The sequence below is a fragment of the Archocentrus centrarchus genome, chromosome 16 (assembly GCF_007364275.1).
Source record: "Archocentrus centrarchus isolate MPI-CPG fArcCen1 chromosome 16, fArcCen1, whole genome shotgun sequence".
NCBI lineage: Eukaryota > Metazoa > Chordata > Actinopteri > Cichliformes > Cichlidae > Archocentrus > Archocentrus centrarchus.
Window position 1 is genome coordinate 10,686,151 of NC_044361.1, and position 22,929 is coordinate 10,709,079.

General features: G+C 40.6%; 1 protein-coding gene across 1 annotated transcript in view; it reads left to right on the forward strand.

Moving 5' to 3' along the window:
- The first annotated feature begins 3,024 nt into the window (after positions 1-3,024).
- LOC115793983 (furin-like protease kpc-1) overlaps positions 3,025-22,929 on the forward strand; it is a 194,762-nt gene continuing 174,857 nt past the window's right edge. The window contains 4 exon segments of the mRNA XM_030749204.1: positions 3,025-3,049; positions 4,573-4,824; positions 5,496-5,671; positions 20,765-20,857. Coding sequence (XP_030605064.1) covers positions 3,025-3,049; positions 4,573-4,824; positions 5,496-5,671; positions 20,765-20,857 — 546 coding nt within the window.

The following is a 22,929-nucleotide window of genomic DNA, read 5'->3' on the forward strand; positions in this document are numbered from 1 at the left end:
TATAGTTTTACAAGCAAAATTTTTTTCCCATTCTTGCTTGATACATGATTTTAGGTATTCAAGCATTTGAGGTTTTCTTTGTCATATTTTTAATTTCATGGGGCACCAGTTATTTTCAGTGGGTGACAGAATTTACCACCTGGACTCTTTCACTATTGAGATGTGCGTGTTGGAATACAGTGTGGCATTGTCTTGCTGAAATAGGCAAGGCCTTTCCTGAATAAGACATTTTCTGGATGCCAGCATATGGTGCTCAAAGCCCTCTATAGACTGCAAATGCCTTCACAGATGTGCAACTCAGGACCAGAAAATCCTGCTTTGGGGATTTTTTTTTTTCTTTGCATGATATTTTTTGTGTGTGTGTTGCAGAGAACTGTGTTTACTAACACTGGTTTTCAGTGTGTTCCTGAGGACATGTAGTTTTTTTCCCCTACTGAATAGTGTCATATTTCTCATGAGGTTGATATTATCGGTCAGTATTAGCCATTTGCCGATCTATTAGTATCAGCATTTATGTTGGCCAATAAATGAAAATGAAAATGAAAAAGAAGAGGTGGGCGAAAAACCCTTAAACCTTGTTATGAGTAGGGATGGCATGATACCACTTTTTTATGTCCGATACCAGTACCGATATTTTACATTTGGATATCGCAGATACCGATACAAATCCGATCTTTTTTGTATTATTATTTTTAAAAATTGTTTTCAAATGCCTGGATCAATTTTAGGTAAGTCAACAGTCTCTCACACAACAAAATCAAAATCTGTTAGTTGTCCAGGGACCAGGACCAGGGGGGCAGAGCTTTTCAGGCAGTGGCACCAAAGCTCTGGAACTGTTTACCACTCCAGCTCCTTTTGGTTGACTCTGTGGCATCTTTTAAAAAACAGCTGAAAACTTTTCTGTTTAACCAGACTTTCTGTTGACTTTATTGTTATTCTTTTTCTTTTAATATGGTAATGTTACATTTTAACATGGTGTTTTATCTGTTTTGTTTTTTTTGGACATTGTGTTTTAATTATTGTACAGCACTTTGTGACTTTTATTCTGTGTAAAGCACTATATAAATAAACTTTACTTACTTAGAACAATCGCTCTATCACCTGAATCCTGTTGGTGGTGATGCATTGGCTTATGGTATGTTGCAAATTTCATTAGGGCTGCAACTATTGATTATTTTAGCAATCGAGTATTCTATTGATTATTCCATCGATTACCCGAGTAACTGGATAAGAAATACGTTTTTTCGTATTAACAGTTCATCTGCATATTTTTACTTCTGTACTGCATTTTTTCCCTGTGTGAAACAAACAGGGTGGATGAAGCAGCTACAAAACTGTCTTTTCTTCACTTACTGATCAGTTGATTGATGAAGGACCTCCAGCTGTTTCCCCAGTAAAGGTTTAATTGAGGTTACAGAGGGAAAAGCTTCATTTGGACTAGAAAAACATTTAGTCCGCTCCATCTGAGCTCATCAGCTCCGCCTCTTTGCTTGTGCAGACTGACTGCACACAAAACAGCTGACTGCTGCTGTTGCGTCATCAGTGTTTATGTTGAAAAACTGGGGGCTGCGTGAGCGTAATCTTGTAATGCTTTATATTCACAAGCATTCTCCTAAATAAGTTTCTACTGCAGGTCTATATTTAGTCACTAATCAGGGATTAAAGTATCAAAAATATTTTGACGGGGAACAGGTCCTTCCGGTACCGGACGATCGCTAGTGCTAATAGCTGCGCTTACTAGCAGTATGTCTGGGAGCTGATGTAGAGAAAAAAATAACAGCTGAAATTCTCAGCACAGTGAGCACAACACACTCAGTGTTAAAGGGAATCCGTCGCAGCGACGGAGAACTTCATAGAATCTGAGGGTTTTTTCTAACTCCTGATCCACTCCATTCCAGTAGGTGGCGGTAATGCAGCTCTAAGCTGGTTTGTTCAACCGCAGACCCACATTAAGAAGAAGACGTCCGAAAACTGTAATGCAGCTAATGTGGGTTGGATCGGATTGCATTTTTTATTTCTTTCCGATATCCGATCCAGTAATTTAGGCCAGTATCGGACCCGATACCGATACTGAATATTGGATCGGCGCATCCCTAGTTATGAGTGTAGGTGTTGCCTTTTTTTGACCACAAGATGGAACTCTGCAACATTCCTGTTGGCGAGACAAGTGTTTTGAACAAACGCAACAACCGTCTGATCCGAGCACAGTCGGGCAGAGCATAAACAAGTACATAAAAAATTACACATAACAAGTATTAAGGAACTCTGTTTCATGTCCCTGAAAAGAAAAAAAAAGTCTGATATATTGGAATATCGTTTTTTAAACCACCAAATATCGGCACTGGCATCAGCCTTAAAGTCGGTCTCTGGTTTATTTTTAATGCTAAATTTCATCACAATTCAGTACTGTCTTTTTGACTTTGCATATAGAAATTTCTCTGGATTCTCTAAATCTTTTGAGTGTGTTATTATTTTCAATACTCTGTTGGGATTCATTATTATTAAATTGCTCAAGCCCCCCCCCCCCCCCCCCCCCCTACAATTTTTTTGACAGTAACAAAAACATAGCACCCATCCACAAGCTCAGAAGTTGTGGTCAGCTACAGTTCACTTGCTGCAGGGGTGTAAGTCTTGCTCAAGGACTCCTTATACTACAGCCTTGTATTTGCTAAACACTGGAAAACTGCTAGCCTGCCTCCGTCTAAAGGCAACCAAAATCTGGCCAATATGACTTCTAAAACATGACAAGTCTGTTTTATCCATGTAAACATAACATTCTGGAGTGCTTTCAGGGCAATGGGTCTCAAGCGCAAAAATATCCCAGTTGTACAAAATTTAATAACTTTTGCACACATTTCCGTTTTGCTGATGACTCGAGATGGGGTTGATTATTGTGGTTTAGTTTTTACTGCGTTTATTCTCTTGATTCATCACAGAAAGAACATTATTCTACTGTAAATCCATTGTATCCATCCATTAAATCCATTGTAAAATTGAGACTTGGGCCCCCTGTTCTCTTCCAACATGTCCCCTGGGCAATATTACTATGGTAATTTACTCATGTTAAATGCTCAAAGTAGTCATGGTGTTTAAGTCTGACCTTAAAACAGCCATCTAAAAAGTTTGGTTGGAGTGATAATGTGGACATTGTAAAATAATGTTATCCTGTGACCAGTAGTTTGACCTCAGAAAATCGCGAACAGTTTTACCATTAACGCCTTCTCTTTAAGGAGTATAGTCAGAGGACTGTAATGACTTTGCATAATGAGTTACACTTTTTTTCTCATTGGGTCTGCTTTCTAAAAGATCTCTGTATTGTACAGGGGAGAGTGGTAGTCTCTTTTATCTCTAGAAAAAAAAAACCCTTGTGGCCACAGTTTGATCAATTAAACTCCTGAAAGGACCCCCCTCCCTTTCTTTCCTCTGCCTGAGAGGAATATAAAGTTATCAGTCTTCCCAAGCGATATGAGGACGGAAATAAGTAGTTTGTCTATAAAAATGTCCAGGTACTTTATCAGCGTCCCAGTAGGCCCCGAGGCCCTGACACTGTTCAATGTGGCTCCCCTGTACTCCAGCCTCACATGCTCCCTCTTTTTCCTTCTCCCTCTCTCCCTGTGTACTTTGTCTCTGCCCAAGGCTTGTTACTCGTTGGGTGGGGTGTTCGCTCCCGGCCCTGCACCTCAGTAGGATTGACTGGGGCTCGAGCCCCAAGTGAGGTTATCGATTTCAATCAGTGGCTTGGGAGATAGGAGCTGAATGATGCTGCAGACTTTAAACAGTGGTCAGCTGCATTGTTTGTTGTTTGGTTGGGCGGGGGGGCAGGTGCTGCAGGAGGAGGCAGTTTGCTTTTGACGAGAAGTCAGATAAACACAAACAGAATCAGATGTCTCAATCTTCTCGTTCAGTTTTACTGCATTTTAGTGGGTGCATTTTTTTTTAAAGTAAAAAGGCTGAAGGAAAATTGAAAAGTACAAAGCTTTTTTGACCACAGATGGTGGATATTAACAGCGATTAGATACCGGGACTGCAAAGTGCAACAATTCACTTGTTATTGTTTTGGTGCATAAAATGAATCATTGTTAGAATTCCCATCATGATTCTCAGAGTATTAAAATTGCTTGTTTTGTTCATCAGGCTTCCCAAAAGTCAGATATGTTTTGTTCAATATCTTGTGCACTATTTTGAGCATTGTTTGCATAACGCATGACTTAAAATTACTCCTCCCTACTCAACTAGTCACTTGTATATTAGCAGCAGCTGTATTTAGAAGCATCCTGTTAGAGTTTAGGAGCTGTTTGCATGGGCAGTAGACATACACGCTTGAAGCAACACTGTGCGTAATTGCTTTCCTAATTGCATTCAATATAAGCTAATGTATATAAACAAAATGGCCAACTTCGCAGATCAACAGTAAATGTTGATTGCATAATGTGGTGAAAGGAGAGAGAATTCAAGCAATTAATATTCTTCAGCGCTGCGTTCTTCCAGCAACACATTGGTCGTTTTACTTGCTGAGTAGATGCTGTAAAGAGCAACGTGGCAACTTTTTTTTTGTTCCATCATTGTTCACAGGAAAGTACGAACATAAAGACAGGCCGATAAAGTTCCTGTTTTGCTTAAAGAGGGAAGTTAGTTCACACAATGAGAGCACTGCAGTGTTTTCTGCTCTCAGAAGCATTTGCATCAAGGCCAGGAGATTAAACGTGTGGGTTGGGAACTGGAGAGAGAGTGTTGTCTCGCTTGGGGCCCCCGATGCCAGAGTTCTAGCTTTCATCGCACAGGGTGAAAGATAACTCCTGGACGTTTCACTCTGTGTGGCTACAGGTGGGTGGTTCACATGCTGTAGGTGGCAGCCTCAGTGGAATTCATGCAGAAGTACAGAGGAGGTGGCTGTGGGCAAATTGTTTCACAATTGCCAATGTTCAATACTCTGCACTAAGATGCAGAATCCTACACTGTATAAACTCATTTGTGTAGTTAGATGGTATTTGAAGTGTTGTGTTAATATTTTTTAAAACTGTAGGTGTTTGTTTGCTTTTTTTAAACATGTATATAATGTTAGATTTTAGACCTTTATAGAGATCTAATGAAGAGCACGGGTATCTAAAATACTCTTACATGTCAGTTTAAGGAAGAAAAATGATGCCTGACCTTAAAGAGCTGCAACAATTTCTTAACCAAATAGTTAGTGAACTTACCAAAAATGTACAGTCATTCGTGCTTAAAAAAAGACACAAAAAATATACTTTTATGTGGCATGCACAAATGTAATCTGATTATCTTTGGGTTTGACTATTCCTCAGTATGTTAAGCTTTTTACATGTCGCAGAAGATTTCTGACAGGGTGTCTACTTGAAACATTATGCAGTGTAGCAATCTGGGCGAGGACCTACACAGTGCCCTACGACACCATTTACATGAGTTTTTAGTGTGTGTGTATATATATTTAAAGAAAGAAAATATAGATCCAGTTCTCTTAAATCTTCTTGTTAAAGGCTCCATGTTCACTACATTTGTGCTGGTGTTGGGCTGCCTGCTGCAGAGGAACCTAGTGACCACAGAGGGGCATCGTGGGACCAACTGCCATATCTTCTATGCAGTGAAAATGGATGGAGGCACCAGAGCTGCCAAAGCTCTGGCCGAGCAGCATGGATTGGAGTTCATACAACGGGTCAGTGCATGTTTAAAATCACTGTTGTTACCCTCACCTAAGGGCCTGAAATTTACATTTTCAAAATCTGAATACTAAGGTTTTTTTTTAATTTTTATTATTTAAGAGCTACCAAAGAGCTGACTTCTATTTCCTATTTGAGGGATATTTGACTTTTAGCAAATTACAGCAGCATTTGTGAATATTTCATATCTGATCAAAGACGCTTGGAGTGGGCCGTCCACGCAGAGAAACACACACACACACACACATATATAAAAAGACACATACATGCCCCCGAACAGCCACGCACTTCTTTCTAGCCTGTGAAAACTCTGTATGTGGAATAGGCTCCATCTGAATGTCTTTAGAGATTATTGGGTCTTTACCTGTTTGCATGGATTTTAATCTGTCATGCTAAAAATCTTTCCATCTGTCAGAAGACCAGATTTCATTAATCCACATTGGTACTTTAAAGGTTACTTTGGATATTGAGTCTCAAACTGTGTCAGCTCAAAAAAGTTCCCGGTTACACTGAAAAGAAAAAAAACCCCCAAAAAACAAGGGCTCGGAGCAGGTCTTGGTTAGGTGCGGTACTGAGGTTTTGCCTTTTTGTTTGGAGTGAGTTCAAAGAGGGGGTTCAAGGGTATAAGAGATTTCGAAATGAACCTCGTCTGATTCTCTCGACTGTGAATCTTTCATGAAAGATTCTCAGAGGAGAAAGATTTAAAAGGTAAGAACTTTCATGAATTGACACCCATTCCTGCTGTGCTCGGTTATATTCAGAATTTTAAAAGAAATTTTATTTAACGAATGCTTTTCAAATGTAAAAACTGACTAATCAAGAAAAAAAAAATGTTAAAAACACAGTTTAAGCAATTTATTGTAAATATTTTTAGATGGTGGAGCATCGATTCACTATAAGAAATACAGCAAAGATGAGAATTTAATTACAAAGGCATTGTAAAGACTGAAAGAAAAAATTGTGAAATAATTTTAAGACAATCTTTATAACTGTCATTGTTCTATGTTTGATTAATTATAGAAATCAGACAAAAATATCAGAGTCCCACCAAAGAGTCCCCATAAAAGGTTTTAGTTGCAGTTGGCAAATGTACAGTCTTTCATTCATTTTGTGATTTTAAGTTATTGATAAATGATAAGGGTAGGGGTGTGTGTGTGTGTGTGTGTGTGTGTGTGTGTGTGTGTGTGTGTGTGTGTGTGTGTGTGTGTGTGTGTGTGCGTGTGTGTGCGTGTGTGCGCGTTTTGGTATTATTGATAACAGTCAGTAGGAGTGTCCGCTGGCCTGGTGTGAGGCTGTGTGCAGCACTGGCTCCAGGGAACGTGGACGCGAGCTCATTTCAACCTTGGCCCTGCTGCCTCTGCTGCTGCCGCCTGGATCATGAATAAAACATCTCTTTGACCTTTATCAGGAGTGTATTGGACAGTCCACCCCCGTCTCTGTCTTTCTCTCTGCCCGTCTCTCTCCCTCTCGTTGTCCCTCATGTGTGCTCACAAACACCTCTTGTTTTTCCTGCATTGTTTTCTGCTCTTTTAGACACTAATGATACAGCGATCACTTGTAATGACCTAAACAAGAGAAAATATGTTTGTTTTCTTTAAAATCAATTTACATAAACTTAATTGCATTTATGCATATGCACAGTGCAGTGAAAAGTGAGTTTAGCACCCATAGTCTGGTCATCCAGGCTATGGGTGCTGGAGTTTTGACGCTGTTCATTGTCAAGGATTTACACTAATTGTGTGTGTTTGTGTTAATAAGTTGTCCAACCCAGCAAAACAAAACCCAGACCAGAGCCACCTACACAACCCCCCCACTTCCACTATCCCCTCAGGTCCAATCTGCTGACTGGCTTCTTTTACCTGTCTGTCGCCAGAGGCTGATACTAAATGTCACTGACACTAAATCGCCTTTGTTAAGTTAAACCTATTTTAATTGTGTCACCAGTGATTTGCGCCTTCTGTGCTGCAAATAACGCCTATCGTGAAGAAGCCGGGGCTTCACAGTTTCCTGTGATATATTCTGTTGTTTTTTTTAAAACACTGTGGAATGAAAAGTCTGACAAGCCCAATGCCAGCTTGGGAGGATTGTGATGTCTGCTGGCATTCCAGCGGTAATGCTGCATGAGTGGAATGGGAATCAAATGTCTCTATGCTGGCACTCAACATATTGTTGGTCTCTTTGATTTAGTGTACAGCATCCAGGAAAATGTCATTGCATGTCTCCATTGTGCAGACTTGACATATCCATTTTGCAACTGTAAAATACAAAGAAAAACAAAGCAAAATACCCGAGATGATGTCTTTATGCCACGCGGACAGATTTACCATCATCCAATGCAGTTGCTTTTTTGCAGGTGTCTCTTTTTTTAAGCAGACATACTGAAGCATTGCCTGTCACTTTTGTGATTCTTAAATGCGTCTAAGTGATAGAGTTGATCCATTCACATTTATATAATGTCTTAGACGTTGCTCGTTTGGAAATCTTTAAAGATGGGCCATAGTTTGTCAACAATCCTTGAAATTAAATGGCAAATCAGCTCATTCCCAATTAGATGAGATGCAGTGAATTGTAGCAAAATATAATAAATGATGTGCATTCAAAGACTCCTGTCACACAATGGTGAGTCTCTTCTCTGGTGGTGGTGTAACATAGTCATTACAAACCAGAAAGAAAGAGCTGCTCTGTGTAGACAGGTAATGGCAGCCATCACAGGTGCAGAGTTACACACACACACACACACACACACACACACACACACACACACACACACACACACACACACACACACACACACACACACACACACGCACACCCACAGGCACAGAAAAAAAAAGACCCTGATCACAATTTAAAATAGATGATTTTCTGTTTCGCTTTATGTCGACACAAAACAACATCACTGCGACTTGATATTACACGCTGATAAAGCTCGCAGGCTTACTTACAATGCAGCCAACCTAGTTTTCATGATACTGCATTGTTTACAGGTATTATTTCTTGCTTACTTAAGAGTTTGCAAATCCGATTAAAGCCAGATTAGCTCTATGATTTGCATTGCTTTTATTTTAGCTGAGATCACTGCTTTGACAATCAAGTGCCTGTATGTCCATGTTAGAGTGTGTGTGTGTGTGTGTGTGTGTGTGTGTGTGTGTGCGCGCGCGTGCAAGGGTTTTTGTCTTGAACTCTGACTTCAGGAAGTCCCTGGTCTCCAACCAATGGTAAAAGGCCTCCCAGATTCCCCTTCTCTCCAGTGAGGTGGAATACTGCCGGCAGATTACCATATCATTACCATATCATTAGCATAACATTACCGCTGCACAGCTTGGCTCGCTGTCTTCCATCGTGCTATCAGCTCATCGAGAGATTCAATCCCCAATCCGCTCCCTGCTTCCACCCTCCCCTCCCCTCTCCTCCCTTCTCTGCCTCTGTACACTCGAGGTGTGTTTTCCATCTGAGTAAAGCAGATGTAATTGAGGTAGAGCACTGGATTTACCGGCTAAATGAAATCACACAAACGCTCCACGATCAGCCGGGGCCGCTGTCGTACACATTCAGAGAGCTCCCTCTCTGAAACCTCGTAGCGCTGCACCCAATTCAGAATTTTCTAATATCCTCTCAGAAATAGCCTCAGTCAGATGCTAAGCTATGTCAAGCCTTACTCTGGCTGGATTACTCTAGGCTGTTATATTATGACCAGGTGTGTGTGTGTGTTGGGCAAAAGGAGAAAGGCCGACCTGCCACCATCTTCTCCCTCGCCCCTTCCTCCCCCTTTTCTGTACCATAGGGCACCCAGGGGCAACGAAAGGGACACCAATCCTCTAATGGTTGTGAGCAAGGGCCCATTCCATTAGTCAGGGGGCCCGGAGTTCATCGCTGCTCCTCAGTGCGAGGAGGGCGGAGGAAGCGAAATGGAAGCAGGTGCTGGCCGGGGGCAACACAGAGGGCAACTCTGCACCAGCTGCATGCTGGGAAATGCAGCTTTTTTTTCTCCTCCCTCATCTCCACTCCTTCTCCGCCTATTTCTATTTCCTCATCCAAGTACAGAGCACACACCTTGTTCGTACAGCGCACACAGCACACACAGCACACACACACACACACACACACACACACACATACACACTGACTTCCTATCACCCGCTTTTGTCCCCAATTTCATTCATTCCAGTAAGCTTTTCTCCATTTTCCTTATCGCTCTCTTTCTCTCTCTCAGCCTCATACACTCATTCACTCACTCATTCACTCACGCCTATCTCCATCTTTTTCATTTTCTCTCTCTCCCCTTGCTTACTGCCCAACCCCTCCCCTCACTCCATCTTTGCACATACCTCACTCTCATTTGTAAATGGAGAGAGGACTTGTCTGAGGAATATGTGGAGAAGATGTACTTTCCCTCCCAGCTGGGAAACTCTGGAGGGAGATGAGTGCAGCGAAGAAGAAGGAAGAAGAAGAAGAAGGAAGAAGTTGAAGGAGGAGGGGGCAGAAATTATGCTACCACTTCCTCACTCGCTCTCTGTCTGTCGCTCTCTCTCTGTGGGCTTAGATGATGTATGGCTGCAAAGGCCACATGTTGGCCGTGTGATGGATTAAAGCACTTTGTAGGAAAATTACTGAGAGCGCCTCAGCACATCCGAGTCTAGCCCTTAATAAAACTCTCTTCAATATTGAAATGGAGAGAGAGAGGGAAATACAGAGAGATAAAGAAGATAAAGGACGATGGTGGACGAGAGCGGGGAGGGGTGCTAGAAGCCCGCAAACACACTCAAACACAACGCTCTTGTAGGTGATGTGAAAAATTCAGAAATTTTGATCAAATTGCATGTTTTATAGGTTTACTGTTTGATTGTACTTTGAGGTTTTGTTTTGTCTTTTTTTCATAAAAAGAGCAGAAAAAAAGGAATAAGTGAAAGCAGACCAGATTTTATGAAGTGGTTGTTTATTAGAAGCTTTGTGGATGAACTTTTAGGACATGCTTTTCACTTACTGCTGCTATGGAGTGTATTATCTGCTGCAGTTTTTGTGATTTTTGCCTCTTGGTTAGAATAAAAACCTAAGACAGTAGAAGAATCCCATTCAGACATGTGTAATAAGACTCAAGTGCGCATGAGTTATAATTTTCACAAAGCAGATTACTATGGAAGCCAAATTTTGCAGACACAAAGCTTGTTTTTTCTTTTTTTTATGTCTTTTGTTATGAATAACTTTTGTTTTAAATAACATTTTTAGGCCTTTTTTTTTTTTTGTCCGTACAACACAATAGCAATCAACATGGTGATAAAATGTTTTTATTGCTGTTAAAATTAGATTATGGCTAGAACTAACAAATACAGTCAAAATTGTAATATTATGGACTTTTAAAGTTCTGTTATATAAAACCCTGTGGTAGCTCAATCTCATACTAATTGTTTTATCCTTTAAAAACCCATCCATCCCCGTATATTTCCATTTTGGACTGTAGAATCCCTCAAACCCCCCATTTCTATCATTGCGTTTGCTGCCAATACTGTAACCAACAAGGCTTAACTGCTCACCCCATTTAGCCTCCAGCATCCCCCTCCATCACCCTCCCATCTCTCCTTTCTGCTTTTCCATAGTTGAGGCTGTGGAGGCCACAGCCCCTGTAGGGCTGTTAGTGTACACACCAGCTGCTGTTTTCTCCATAGGGTGGACTGCCTCACGTGGCTCTCGCACACTGCTTCAGTGGCTCTTGATGTCTGTGTTTGTTTTTGTTTATCTTTCGTGGTTTTTTTTTTTTTTTTCCTCTTTTCATCCCTCCCTCCATTTCTGTTTCTTGCTCTTCTTTCAGCTTGTCTGCTGGAGGCTGCCGGCAGCAGTGAGCCACGCAGCTCCTGCGGATGCTTCAGTACTGAGAAGTCTGACTGTACTGAACTGCAACCAGAAACTGTATTATACACCAGAGTTATAATAGGATTCCTTTTTTTGAATGGATATATATTCTCTCTCTTTCTTGGACTTGTGATAGCCATCATGTATTTTTAGTTACAGTGACCCATAAATGAATGTGAACTTGTAATATTAAGGTAATTACAGTAATTACAATAGCTGACTCTGTATGTGGTAGGAGCTGCTGGAGTGTGAGTCTCTGTGTTTCTCCCACTGTGTGTGCATAGAAAATATAGCTTGAGCCACATTAGGCGAGCAGTGCCTAGTCACTGTAGTTACTTGTCTAATATGCACAAAATTAATTTGACATGTAAAAATACACTCAGGCAAGTGTAAAATGCAAGCTGTTATTACCCTTCTGCTTCCTGGTGCAACAAAGCTACAGCTACTAGCCCAAAGACTGTTAAACATATGTCCCAAATGATCCAAAAGCAGGTTAAAAATGAAGTTAATGTTGCTTTTCTTTTTCCGTCCCAACTATCTTAGCATTTATTTGGAGTCTACTCTCTGACATAAATCCAGCATTCATGCTCCTAGTTATGTATTTTTTTGTGTTTTTTTAATTTAATTTAATTTTTGTCTTCACTTGTTCCGTCTGTAGGTTCTCTCATAAACCGCTAAATGCCCCGCCATGTTTAGCAGCTAACTTTGTCTTTATCTGTCTTTCTCTTGTTTCACATGAGTTTATTAGATCATTCCTGGAGCTGTAAATTAGGTTAATATAAGCAACGTGACAATTTGCACTGAGAACCAGACCAGGAACACTGTTGAGCTCATTGTTGTTGTTTTACTACAACCAAAACAACAACCTGATATAGATAAAACCAGCAAGTTCAGCTGAGGGGATCTTTAGAGTGTTGTCTCTCCACCTTAAGTGACTCCTTTCACAGTTTTTAAGTTTAGGCAACAGTTTGCATGTACATAGTATTACACCTCTTCCTCTTTCTTGTATATTAAAGGAAGCAAAAGTTTAAGAAAAGTTCAGTCAGTTTAATTTTGTGTCTTTATTCACCAGCTGCATAAAGATGCTGTATAAGGACAGCTGTGTGAGTCACAGTTACACGCTTTAAATGTGTAGAAAAATATATATAATATAGAAAAATATCTTATTACAAAAACTAATCAACAGAGTCTGTGAGAATGACTGTGAGTACTGCTAAGAGACCTTCATTTATTGTTTTTAACTTGGCTCCTGAATAATGTAATTCTTTAGCGAGAGTAGGAAGTAGGTAGATGAGCACCTGGAGAGGTGGAGGTATGCTCTGGAGAAAAGAGAAATGAAAGCAAAACAGAGACTGTGTGTGCAAATGAGAAAGAGGAAGGTGAAGTTGGAATGAGTAGAGGTAGTGAAGGTAGATAAGGTCCATCTAAAGCAACGGTCAGTGCCCAAGAGAGGCGATAAAGAGAGTGCAGGGAGGGTGGAGTGGGTGGAGATGAGTGACAGATGGACAGCGGCAAGAGTGAAAGGGAAGGTTTAGAAGATGGTAGTGAGACCCGCTGTGGTTTGGAGATGGTGACACCAAGAAGATGACAGAATACAGAGCTGGAGATGTTAAGATTTTCATTGGGAGTGACCAGGATGGACAGGGTTAGAAATGAGAATATCAGAGGGACAGCTCAGGACAAGCATTTTGGAGAGAAAGTTAGAGAGGCAAGGCTGAGATGGTTTGGACATGTGCAGAGGAGGGATAGTGGATATATTGGATAAAGGATGTTGAAGGGGAGCCATATTATCATTCCACTTCAGATTTTTTTTTCTTTTGACCGGCACAAACTAGTTCTCCAACCGCTCGTCCACTTATGCAAATTATGACATAAAGCAGCTAAAAAACAGTCAGCTGTTGCTTTTTTTTTTTTTTTTTTTTGCACAAAATATTGTGTTTGCTTGTTAACTTTTGTTCCACTAGAAATAAAACTGTTGTGTTTTTATACATAGCCTGCTTATGGAATCTGATCAGGTCTAACCTGATCAAACCTTTCGATTTTAGCTTGTTAGCTCGCCATCGGGCCAGTTCAGCAAGAAGTTTAGAACACATTAGGTAAGTAGTCAGTTTGCCCATCACAAGATCTTATGATGGACATTATCATCAGTTTTGTCTACTTTAATTGCATGAGTGATATACAGGCAGCCTTTAAGACTTTATGAACAGTTTTGGCTTAAATAAAGGTTATTCAAAAAGTAAAAAAAATCATGGATCATCTCAGTGCTCTGACTAATGTCACATTATTAAGGCCTTTTTGTAAACAACAAAAAAAGAGTTTGTTTGTTATAAAAAATATATTAATAACAGCTTCTAAAGAACAGAGCGTGTATTACAGCACCTGCAGCTTCTGAGCTTTGGTATTTTGTTTCACAGTGCTTTAAATCTGCTTGTTGCTTTCAAGTGTTGTTTTGATTTTAAGGCTGGAGCCTTTCAATCATATGCAGTGCAGTATGCTGATCTGATTTGACACTTGAGGAGTGAGCACAGGCATTTCTTAGGCATGAGAATCAATCAAAAAATCAAATAAAACTTGGATATGAAGAGATATAAGGAACAGGAGCGCTACGGTAAATCAGTGATACAACAAAAGGCTATAAAAAAAATTCCCCCCGCAAAATAAGAAACTATGTTTGTACTATAAAAGTAGTCCTTTAGCAATACTTTTCTTTCTTTGTTTTATTAATAAACTCTTTAGATACATTTTTACACTTAGGTAAAATTTTGTACGCTTACCTCAAAGATCAGCCCATTTTCATGATGTTAGAAAGTTGCATTTTTTAAATCAGAACTTTGAATTGTTGAAGTCTTTTCATTGGTTTTCGGTGCAAAAGTGAGAGTTTCATTAAAGCGATTGCAGCAGCTGTGTGACAGAGTTATTCAGTGGGTGTGATTAGAGAGCACTTCAAGTTTCAGTGTTTTATACAGACATTAACTATTGCACTTTACATTTATTTCTGTCTTGATTAATAATACTTTATCATCTAATGATTATCGTTTGGGGGCCTTTTAGAACAGAATATATAAAAAAATATATATAAAGGAATTCAGTCTAGCGACAGAGTAGTTATAAAGTGCAGGAGGTTTACTTCATGTATCAGGCACATTAGCCAACTAAACTGTGGTTGTACTTCTTTCTCGAGGCTGTTAAAACCAAATAAAAAGCCACTACGGGATAATTATAATTCATTTAGTTAATTGAATAATCTATTCTTATTCTTGTTTGACTTCCAACTTGCATAATTGCAAGAGATTTTTGTTTTGAGTTCAAAATGCATCGTGTCCAAATTGTAATCCTTAGAGCTTCCCATCACTTGTTCTGCTCAGCCTCAGCCTGATCCAAGGAAAAGTTGTAAGTGTGGATTTTTGTTTCTCATCACAAAAATTTGACATACAAATTAGACTTATATTAGATATTGTAAGTACCAGTCTTTTTAGTCATACAGCTAGAATGTGTTTTTATGGTGTTTACATTTTGACCGTGCAGCTCAGATTATTTGGGGACTTTAAACAAAAGAGTATCGCTTTATGTTGATGCTTTTGGCAGAATGCCACATCTTTTTGTTTTTCCAGTAATCACTGATATCACCAAGTTTATGTTCACACAAGATCATATTAATGTTGCTCCAGGACCATCACCGTAACTGGTTACTCTTGTCACAGTTTTTGTACCTCGGGACCGAATACTAAAGCTCGGCTTGCTCTGCACTGAAGCGATGTAGTGAGACAAAGTCTGCATACTGATGAGGCTGTGGTGGATGAAAGGATCAAACACAAGATGTTCACCAACAAGACTGGGCTTTGTGTCGCATGTGAAAACAGTTATTATTATTATTATCGGACAGTTTTCAGTTGTAGTTCGATTGGGCTTAGGAAAAGATTGTTGTTTGTAATAGCAAACCTACTTATACATGTTATGCATGTTGTTTCCCTGAGTTGCAACACTGTCAATTCCAGTGATGGGCAAAATTGATTACGATGTTGTAGCAACAACAGCATCGAGATAACAGATCAGGCTCCAAAACTTGAAGACTGACAGGATTATGGACTCTCAGACTTTAGTGGTCGTAACTGCAAAAATGTTCAGCTGTCATAAAGTTGTAATGTTATCTGAGGTCTTCTGCAGCTTTCACCTTATGGGAGGAGCTATTATTTTCTTTTGCTCGTTCTTCAGGGCTGTGGTTTGTTGCTCTTTTTTGCAAGAGCTGCAACAGCCTACTTTTAGTCAGATTCAGAGTTTTATCAGTTCATAAGGGCGATCTGGAAATAAGAACGCGAAAAGACATTTCCACGTGACAGCCTCAGATAAAATGCACATTTGAGATGACATTAAAAACTGATAGTCATTTATCATGAACATCTGTCTCTACTCAGGGTTTTTATTTGCAGTAGCAGCATAGTTAAGTTCAGATTTTTCCTTTAAAGGCTTTGTAGAGCAGCAGCACTGTCATGCTAATACCCTCTTCATCGGTCCTTTGGAATAAGGTCATGCATTGGGGAGATTCAGTTAAGCAATAGACACCCTAAGAAGAGCCCTGTCTGTCAGCTCATACCTCTGTCTACAGTCTGAAGGTCTAGTTGAAGATGTTGCCAGTCTGGGGAGAGATTTTTGTAGGATTGTTTTTGGGTGTGTTTTTGATGTCAAAAAGAAAAAGTTTTAAGAACCATACTGTAATACATTTTATTGATAAAATACTTTTTTTCACAAGCAGGCATGCTATGCAGGTTACACAGAAGTTCCTTGCTTATACTGAAGCCTGAAAATGAAAACTTGTCATACAAATTAAGAAAAAAGGAAAAATTAAGCAAAAAAAAAAAAAAAATCATCTTGATTTTTTTTTTAGGCTCACAAATGTATTAAAGCTGTCACATACTAATTTTGCAACAGAGGTCTCTCACACTTCTTTTGAACAAGGGCGATTTTCTTTCGAAGAGATGCAAGAAGATTGGGCCCAATTCTGTACGTCTCATTTGGCTCATAATGTGCAGATGCATAGAGCTCGTCAATGTGTTGGTTGTTCTTGTTAAATTTCACCAAAAGTCTGTCCTTGTTACTTTCAAGATTGTGGCGGTCGTAGTACCTTCTGACTTCATACGGCAGATTCTTTGCGCCAGGATAGTTGAGGTTTCCGATGGTATAGTACCGCCACTGCTTTCTGTCCTTTATCACTGGAAGGACAGGCCCTTCGTTCCGAAACAAGTGAAACCCATATTCTCCCCGCAAGGGATCACACAGAGCCCGCATGTTATTGTCCAAGCAGTTCTGAACATACCATATCAGCAGCTTAAGGCCATGGCGAGGCGGCGGTTGACCAAACCCGCTGTCCTGGAGTTCTTGTTTTGAGTCGAGGGTTTTCAGAGGTGAGGTCAGGACCACTGACAACACCAGTGTCAAACAAAAGAAGACTTTGTCGGGCGCCATCTATGGAGAAAGACATTCCAATATGAAAACATGAATCTTAAAACTGTATTGGAGCCATATTCTCTCCCAATTTACCTTTTAGTAAGTATTTTCTGTACAGTCTCCAAGCGTGCTCGCAAGTGCAGCTAAAGTTGATGCTTTGTGCTGCAGCTGAAAGAACTGCTGGTCCCTGAGGTCGACTTCTCTCTGTCTTATGTGGAAAGACTGAAAAAAATCGTACTTGAAGGGTTTTCATTCTCTATGTGCGCTGAAAAAGGAAGTGGCTCCTCTGCAGCTGGACTCTGCGAAAGTCCCGTTTGAAATTAGGACTGATTAAGCCTCAGCTTAAAATAAGTCTGTATCTCAAGGACTTTGAAGTTACAAATGTGAATTGTTACTTCTGCTTTCACTCCTAGCTGTGAAAAACAGCTGCTGGTAGATGAGCAGCCAGAATAATAAGAGTGTATCAGTGAAACCTTTGTTATGTAATATTGGTGTATAGTCTCTAGTATTGGTGATGTGGTCCTGCAGTCTGTGTGGTAGAGCGGGGGCTCTCAGCCTTTGTTCATATGGGGACCAGTGAGTTTGCCATTAGTGAGGGGTTAAACCGGACTCAGCAGGTGGGGAACTCTGTTGGGTCCAGTGTCTACTGTTTATGGATCTGCTAAGCTGACTGCAGTCAGTAAGGACATCCAAATTCATGCCAAGCTCAGTTAGTTCAAACCTACAGTATCACATATCTCTGTGTGTGCCTGGGTGTGTTTGTGTGCCTTTGAACACTCTCATGATTAGTGTTCTCAGTGACTGCTGGCTGATGGGGTTGATTTGTCCGACAGTGCAGTGTGTCAGGCAGCCTCAGCGTCCGCACTGGAGAACATGAGTGAAGGAGCGAATAATTGATAGTGACAAGGCGCTCCCAGCCTTAATTGCTGCTGGTGAATTAGATTACCTTTTCAAAGTGCCTTCATTAGCAGAGGGAGAGCCATACCAATGGTCCCCTGATTGGCCTCATATTGTTTTGCTGTGAACCTGCTCTGGCAGGGCACAAAAAGTGTGCATTTGTTTTGCTTGGTTTAAAATTGCTCACTAATTTTCTTGTACAGCTGTAGTTTGTCTGTGTGCTCATGATTCATATCCGGAGCCGAGCTGACATTTTGTGATACATCAGTAGCACGTTGAAGCAGTAAGTATCTGTATGTGGCTGCTATTTTAAAGGGTTAGTGCACTCATATTACAAGGAAATATTTAGCATAAATAGCTTGCATTGGAATTGGTCTCTGTGGCCAATGGATTGTAATTAATGACATTACTGATACTAATCCAATAATATGTAAGCAGTATTTTACTGTTATAGCTCATTGAGGTGGAGCTAGTTGTATATATTTTCCCAACATAAGGGTTAGACCACTAAAGGGTCAGAAGTAACAACTGTTGAGTCATACTTTTTATTTATCTTTATGTGCCTCAAACTGTTATTTAAATAAAAAAAAAATCAGATGTTAAATGTCCCTTTAGTTGAACATTTAAAAAATTTGTGACAAATATATACAATCTTTCTTTTTTGTTTTGGTGACGGTCACGTACCATAGACTAAAATTTATGCTGTTTGTGGACTCCTGGTTTGATTGACAGCACATTCAGTACATTGGAATAGAAATGTCAGTAACATAAAATTTAATAAGCTTAAAAATGTGCTTAAATATGGTAAATGCATAGTTGTACTTTCTTACTTTCTGCTGCTGCTCTTGCCCCACTATAATGAGATCCAACATTAAGGTTAGTTTGTTATTGGTAGGTGATCATAGTTATGATGCAGCTCCAGCTTATGGAAAAATGTGAAATAGTCAATCTATTGGTTGATTTGTATTTTATTTTTGTTACAGACAGCATGACTGAAACAAGTATAGTAGGAAGTATATTTCATGTCTGCACCACATGTGTTCTGGAGATTCCTTAGTGGGAATGTGTGAGCCAGGCAACTGGGAAACGTAGGTTAAAAAAAGTGTCAGGAGTTGTATTTTACCCCAAACTATGATGCTATCTCAAACCTAACCAAACAGTTTTGAGTTTCATGAGTATTCCACAAACTTCTGTGAGTCTGTGTTGTATGATGCTTGAAAATGTTCCACCCTACTTTCTATAAAGCTAAACAAAGGGACAGACAGAATTTTGCTGAAAGTGAGCAGGGAAAGTAAGGAAGAAGTATCAGTCTATGTAGAGACAGTTACTTGCACATATTTTCTAAAAAAACTCCCAACTTTCTTCCCAAACCCAAATGTCCAAAGCCTCACACCCGCTTCCTCCCCTCCAGCAATAGTTTCAGCTTCAGCTGTCCTCCCTCATTACATTTCCATATCTATCACCAGTTACTGTTCCATCACCAGCCCACCAGCCCCCAATTTCCCTCATCCCAAACACACACTGGCATCCCCATCTCTGCCTCATGCTTCATTCCCACCCTAGCCAGCCTTCAGCCCCCTGCCAAGTTAAATGGACTGTACTGGCGTCAGGGGAGTCGCGTGTGCTCAATTCAGCTCAGCTCAGCTGGGCTGCCTGCGTTATAAACTTGGTGTGTGATTATTGTCAGAGCCAGACTCCTCCACGCAGGACGTGTGCGCTGATGGGTACTATGTCACCGGGTACCAGACCAGCCATGGAGGGAGGGATGAGAGAGCAAAGGACAGACAGAAACTTAGGCGAGAAAAGAGCACAGAGAGGGAAGAAAAAAAAATGTAGGGTAGATGAAGGAGGGTAACAGGGATCAAGGGAGAAAGGATAATAAAAGATAGAGGAAGGAGAAGAACCAGGAGAGGACTGAATCATCAAAGGGAAGAAAAAGCCACGCTGAGCAAGGAAAGACTGATGTACACCTATCTCAGCAGACAAAGACAAGCGAAGACACACGGGGTGTGATATAAAGAGGGAGAAGCACAAGAACAATGCAGTCAGAGAAGAAAGGGAGGCAGCAGGGAAATCAGCAGAGGAGGGAAAGAGAAAGAAGAGACGGGCAGGGTGGATAGAAGAGAAAGGCAAGAAGAGAAATTAGAGAGAAATTTTTCAAGCGAGTGATGTGTGCTGTGATTGTTTTCTCTCTCTCTCCCCTCCTCTCTGCCTCTCTCTCTCCTTGTCTCGCTCTAAACGGTCGGGATGTGGCCTGTATCTGCCGGCAAGAAGGAACTCAATTTGGGACAATTTACTCGGCAGTCTCAGCCCTGATGCACCTCAGGGACAGAGAATAGAGAGAATGAAAGTGAAGGAAGATAGAATCAGCAAGCCCCACACACACACATACACACTCACACAATGTGCGCCTTGCACACAATTGCCGCCGAGTAGATTTCACTTAGTTAGTTCTAACTCTCCCAGGCGGTCAATACGATTGAGTTTATAAGGCTTGGAAATGAAAAGCCCAGGATAAGGTTAGATAAACTGTGTGCTATTTGATTTTGGGCCACCCTTTGCAGAAAAACCCACACAAGACAGATGGCCGGAGGGGATACGCTGAAATCATGTTGTGCAAAGGGTCAGATGGGTGATTAAGGCTGAATACGTTATGTGTTTTGACCCTCACTCTGTACCTGCATTGCTTTCTCTGTGCTGAAGCAAGCACTTGAGTTATTTTTCCAAGTGCATGCGTTCATTGTACGCTGTAGTTTAAAGGGTGCACCATTTCAGCAGCATCTTAAATAAAATGCTGCCACCTAAGCAAATGTTACATCATGACTTGCATGTCATAACATTGTATGCCGTAAAAGTGAGGAGTTTTATAAGCTGAATGCAAATGTGTGTTTCCACACTGGCAGGTTGGGAGCCTGAAGGGCCTGTACACCCTGAGGGACACCAGGGGGCGCCCTGACAGAGCCACCTTTGAAGACAGACTTGCAACCGCAGCAAGGGTAAGTGTTTGGAACTGGTTCCAAAAAGTGAACACTCGGTGGACTCAAAAGGGAGGACACAGGCAGAGGAAGGAGCTGTGTGTTCCCAAAAGACCCCACTCTATTTACTTTAGCTTTTATTTATTTATTTATTTGTGGCCTGGCTGCACTGTTCCTGTAACACCGTGAGAAATACATTTGTAACTACAGCTGATCAGAGCGTACAGCTGCTTGGACGTGGCTCTTTCATCCCATTCAACATGGCCATGTCGAGGTGAATTCACACTCTGGCATCAGTTGTGATTTTACTCAGCAAGTATATGCAAATGGAAGTTCATTTAAGCTGCCGTTGCTGTTTTAATCATGCTCTAGTTTTGATTAGCAAGGAGGATTGAAAAAAAAGAAAAAAAGAAGGAAGCGCAGCCATGTTGAGTAATGGCTAAAAGTTGTTTACCTTGCTTGTGTTGCTTGTGTGCCTGTTCCACCCAATATCACTTTGTGCCCCTCCTCCCCTCACCTCCCATGCCACCTTCAGCAAGCTGTTCTGCTTTACCCTCGGAGCTCACAATTCAACCTCCTCACTAGGCTTCCGTCGCCATGGAAACCGTCATTCAGGGAGACATCCCATGACAGCAGGGAGAGGAAGGGTCGGAGATGTGGCTTTGCCCCTGTCCATTCTCCAGGGTGCACCAGACCTCTGGCCTTTACCCAACGCATTGCCCCTTCAATTTCTCTTTCTCTCTCTCTCTCTCCCACAGATACACACACACACACACACACACACACACACACACACACACAAAACAATAAAAATACCCACATAGAAGGACACATGTGAAACACCCCCCCACCCAACAAAGCAAGCACGTACACACACACACACACACACACACACACACACACACACACACACACACACACACACACACACACACACACACACACACACACACACAAACAAGTGAAATGAATGGACTGAAAGTAAGAGAGAAAAAAGAATTCCAAACTTTCTGATTCCGAGTTATCATCTGAATCAGTGTGCGTGTGATTAATTGAAGTAATTTATGCACAATCTCCAGTGACTCCATGTATGGTTCATGATTTCATTAAACTGTAACTTTAATTACTTTTCTACTATCGTAACTTTAGGTGAAAATAAATTTCCACCCTTAAATGTCCCACATTTCATAATGAGTCTTACATTTAATGGATTGCACAAATAATGTTTTGGGATGATGAACAATTACATATTTAGACACTGCTTCTTCCTACCAGCTGCCTTAATTTTTTTTTTCCATTAAAGTCTCTTTTCGTTTTAGATTTTTTTGTTTCACTTGAACACATCTTTTTTTTTTTTTAGTTTTGAGGGCAGGGAAAATGCTTTTACCACTTACTTGAACCCAGTAGGAAAACTGCTTCGTTTCTTAACTAATATAATGTATGATTTGCATTTTTTTTTTTTTTTTTTTTTTTAGCTGAACACTCAATATTATTGTGGGATTATGGAAGACATGTTTATGTTGTGTTATGTGTTGTCACACACAAAGCTGGCCTTCTGCCTTGGCTGTAGTCTGTCCACCCACCGCTGACCAGGCTTTCATCTTTATAAACCTGTCTACTTTTTTTCCCTCTTTGCATCACGTATTATTTTACATTGCATAGCAGGTGTGTTTCAAGGCAGAACCCACTAGTTACAACATTGTATAAAGTTTAGGAGACTGCAAGGTTGAGATAGAGTTAGTATTAGCTTCATGTTGCCTAATCTGCTCTTTACAGTTAGAATAGTATTTGTAGTTAGACAAAAACCCTACCATCGCTGAGATCGCATTTGCAGTGATGTGTTTAGAGTGCTACTCATTGAGGTGTTTGTGTTACTCTGCAAAGCACCTGGATTTTGAAATGAAAGGTGAAGTCACTGGTGGATCGTTGTGTAGCAAAAGCATTATGAGGCTGTGTTTTCATGCGATAGAGCTACTCCTCTCATGAGGTGCAACTAAACTGAGGGTTGTTTTACCTCTTTGGTGCAAGTTTTCCTTTCATTTGTGAAATACTGTATAAAAGTATGTTCAAAGTTTCTACTGGTGAGATTATGT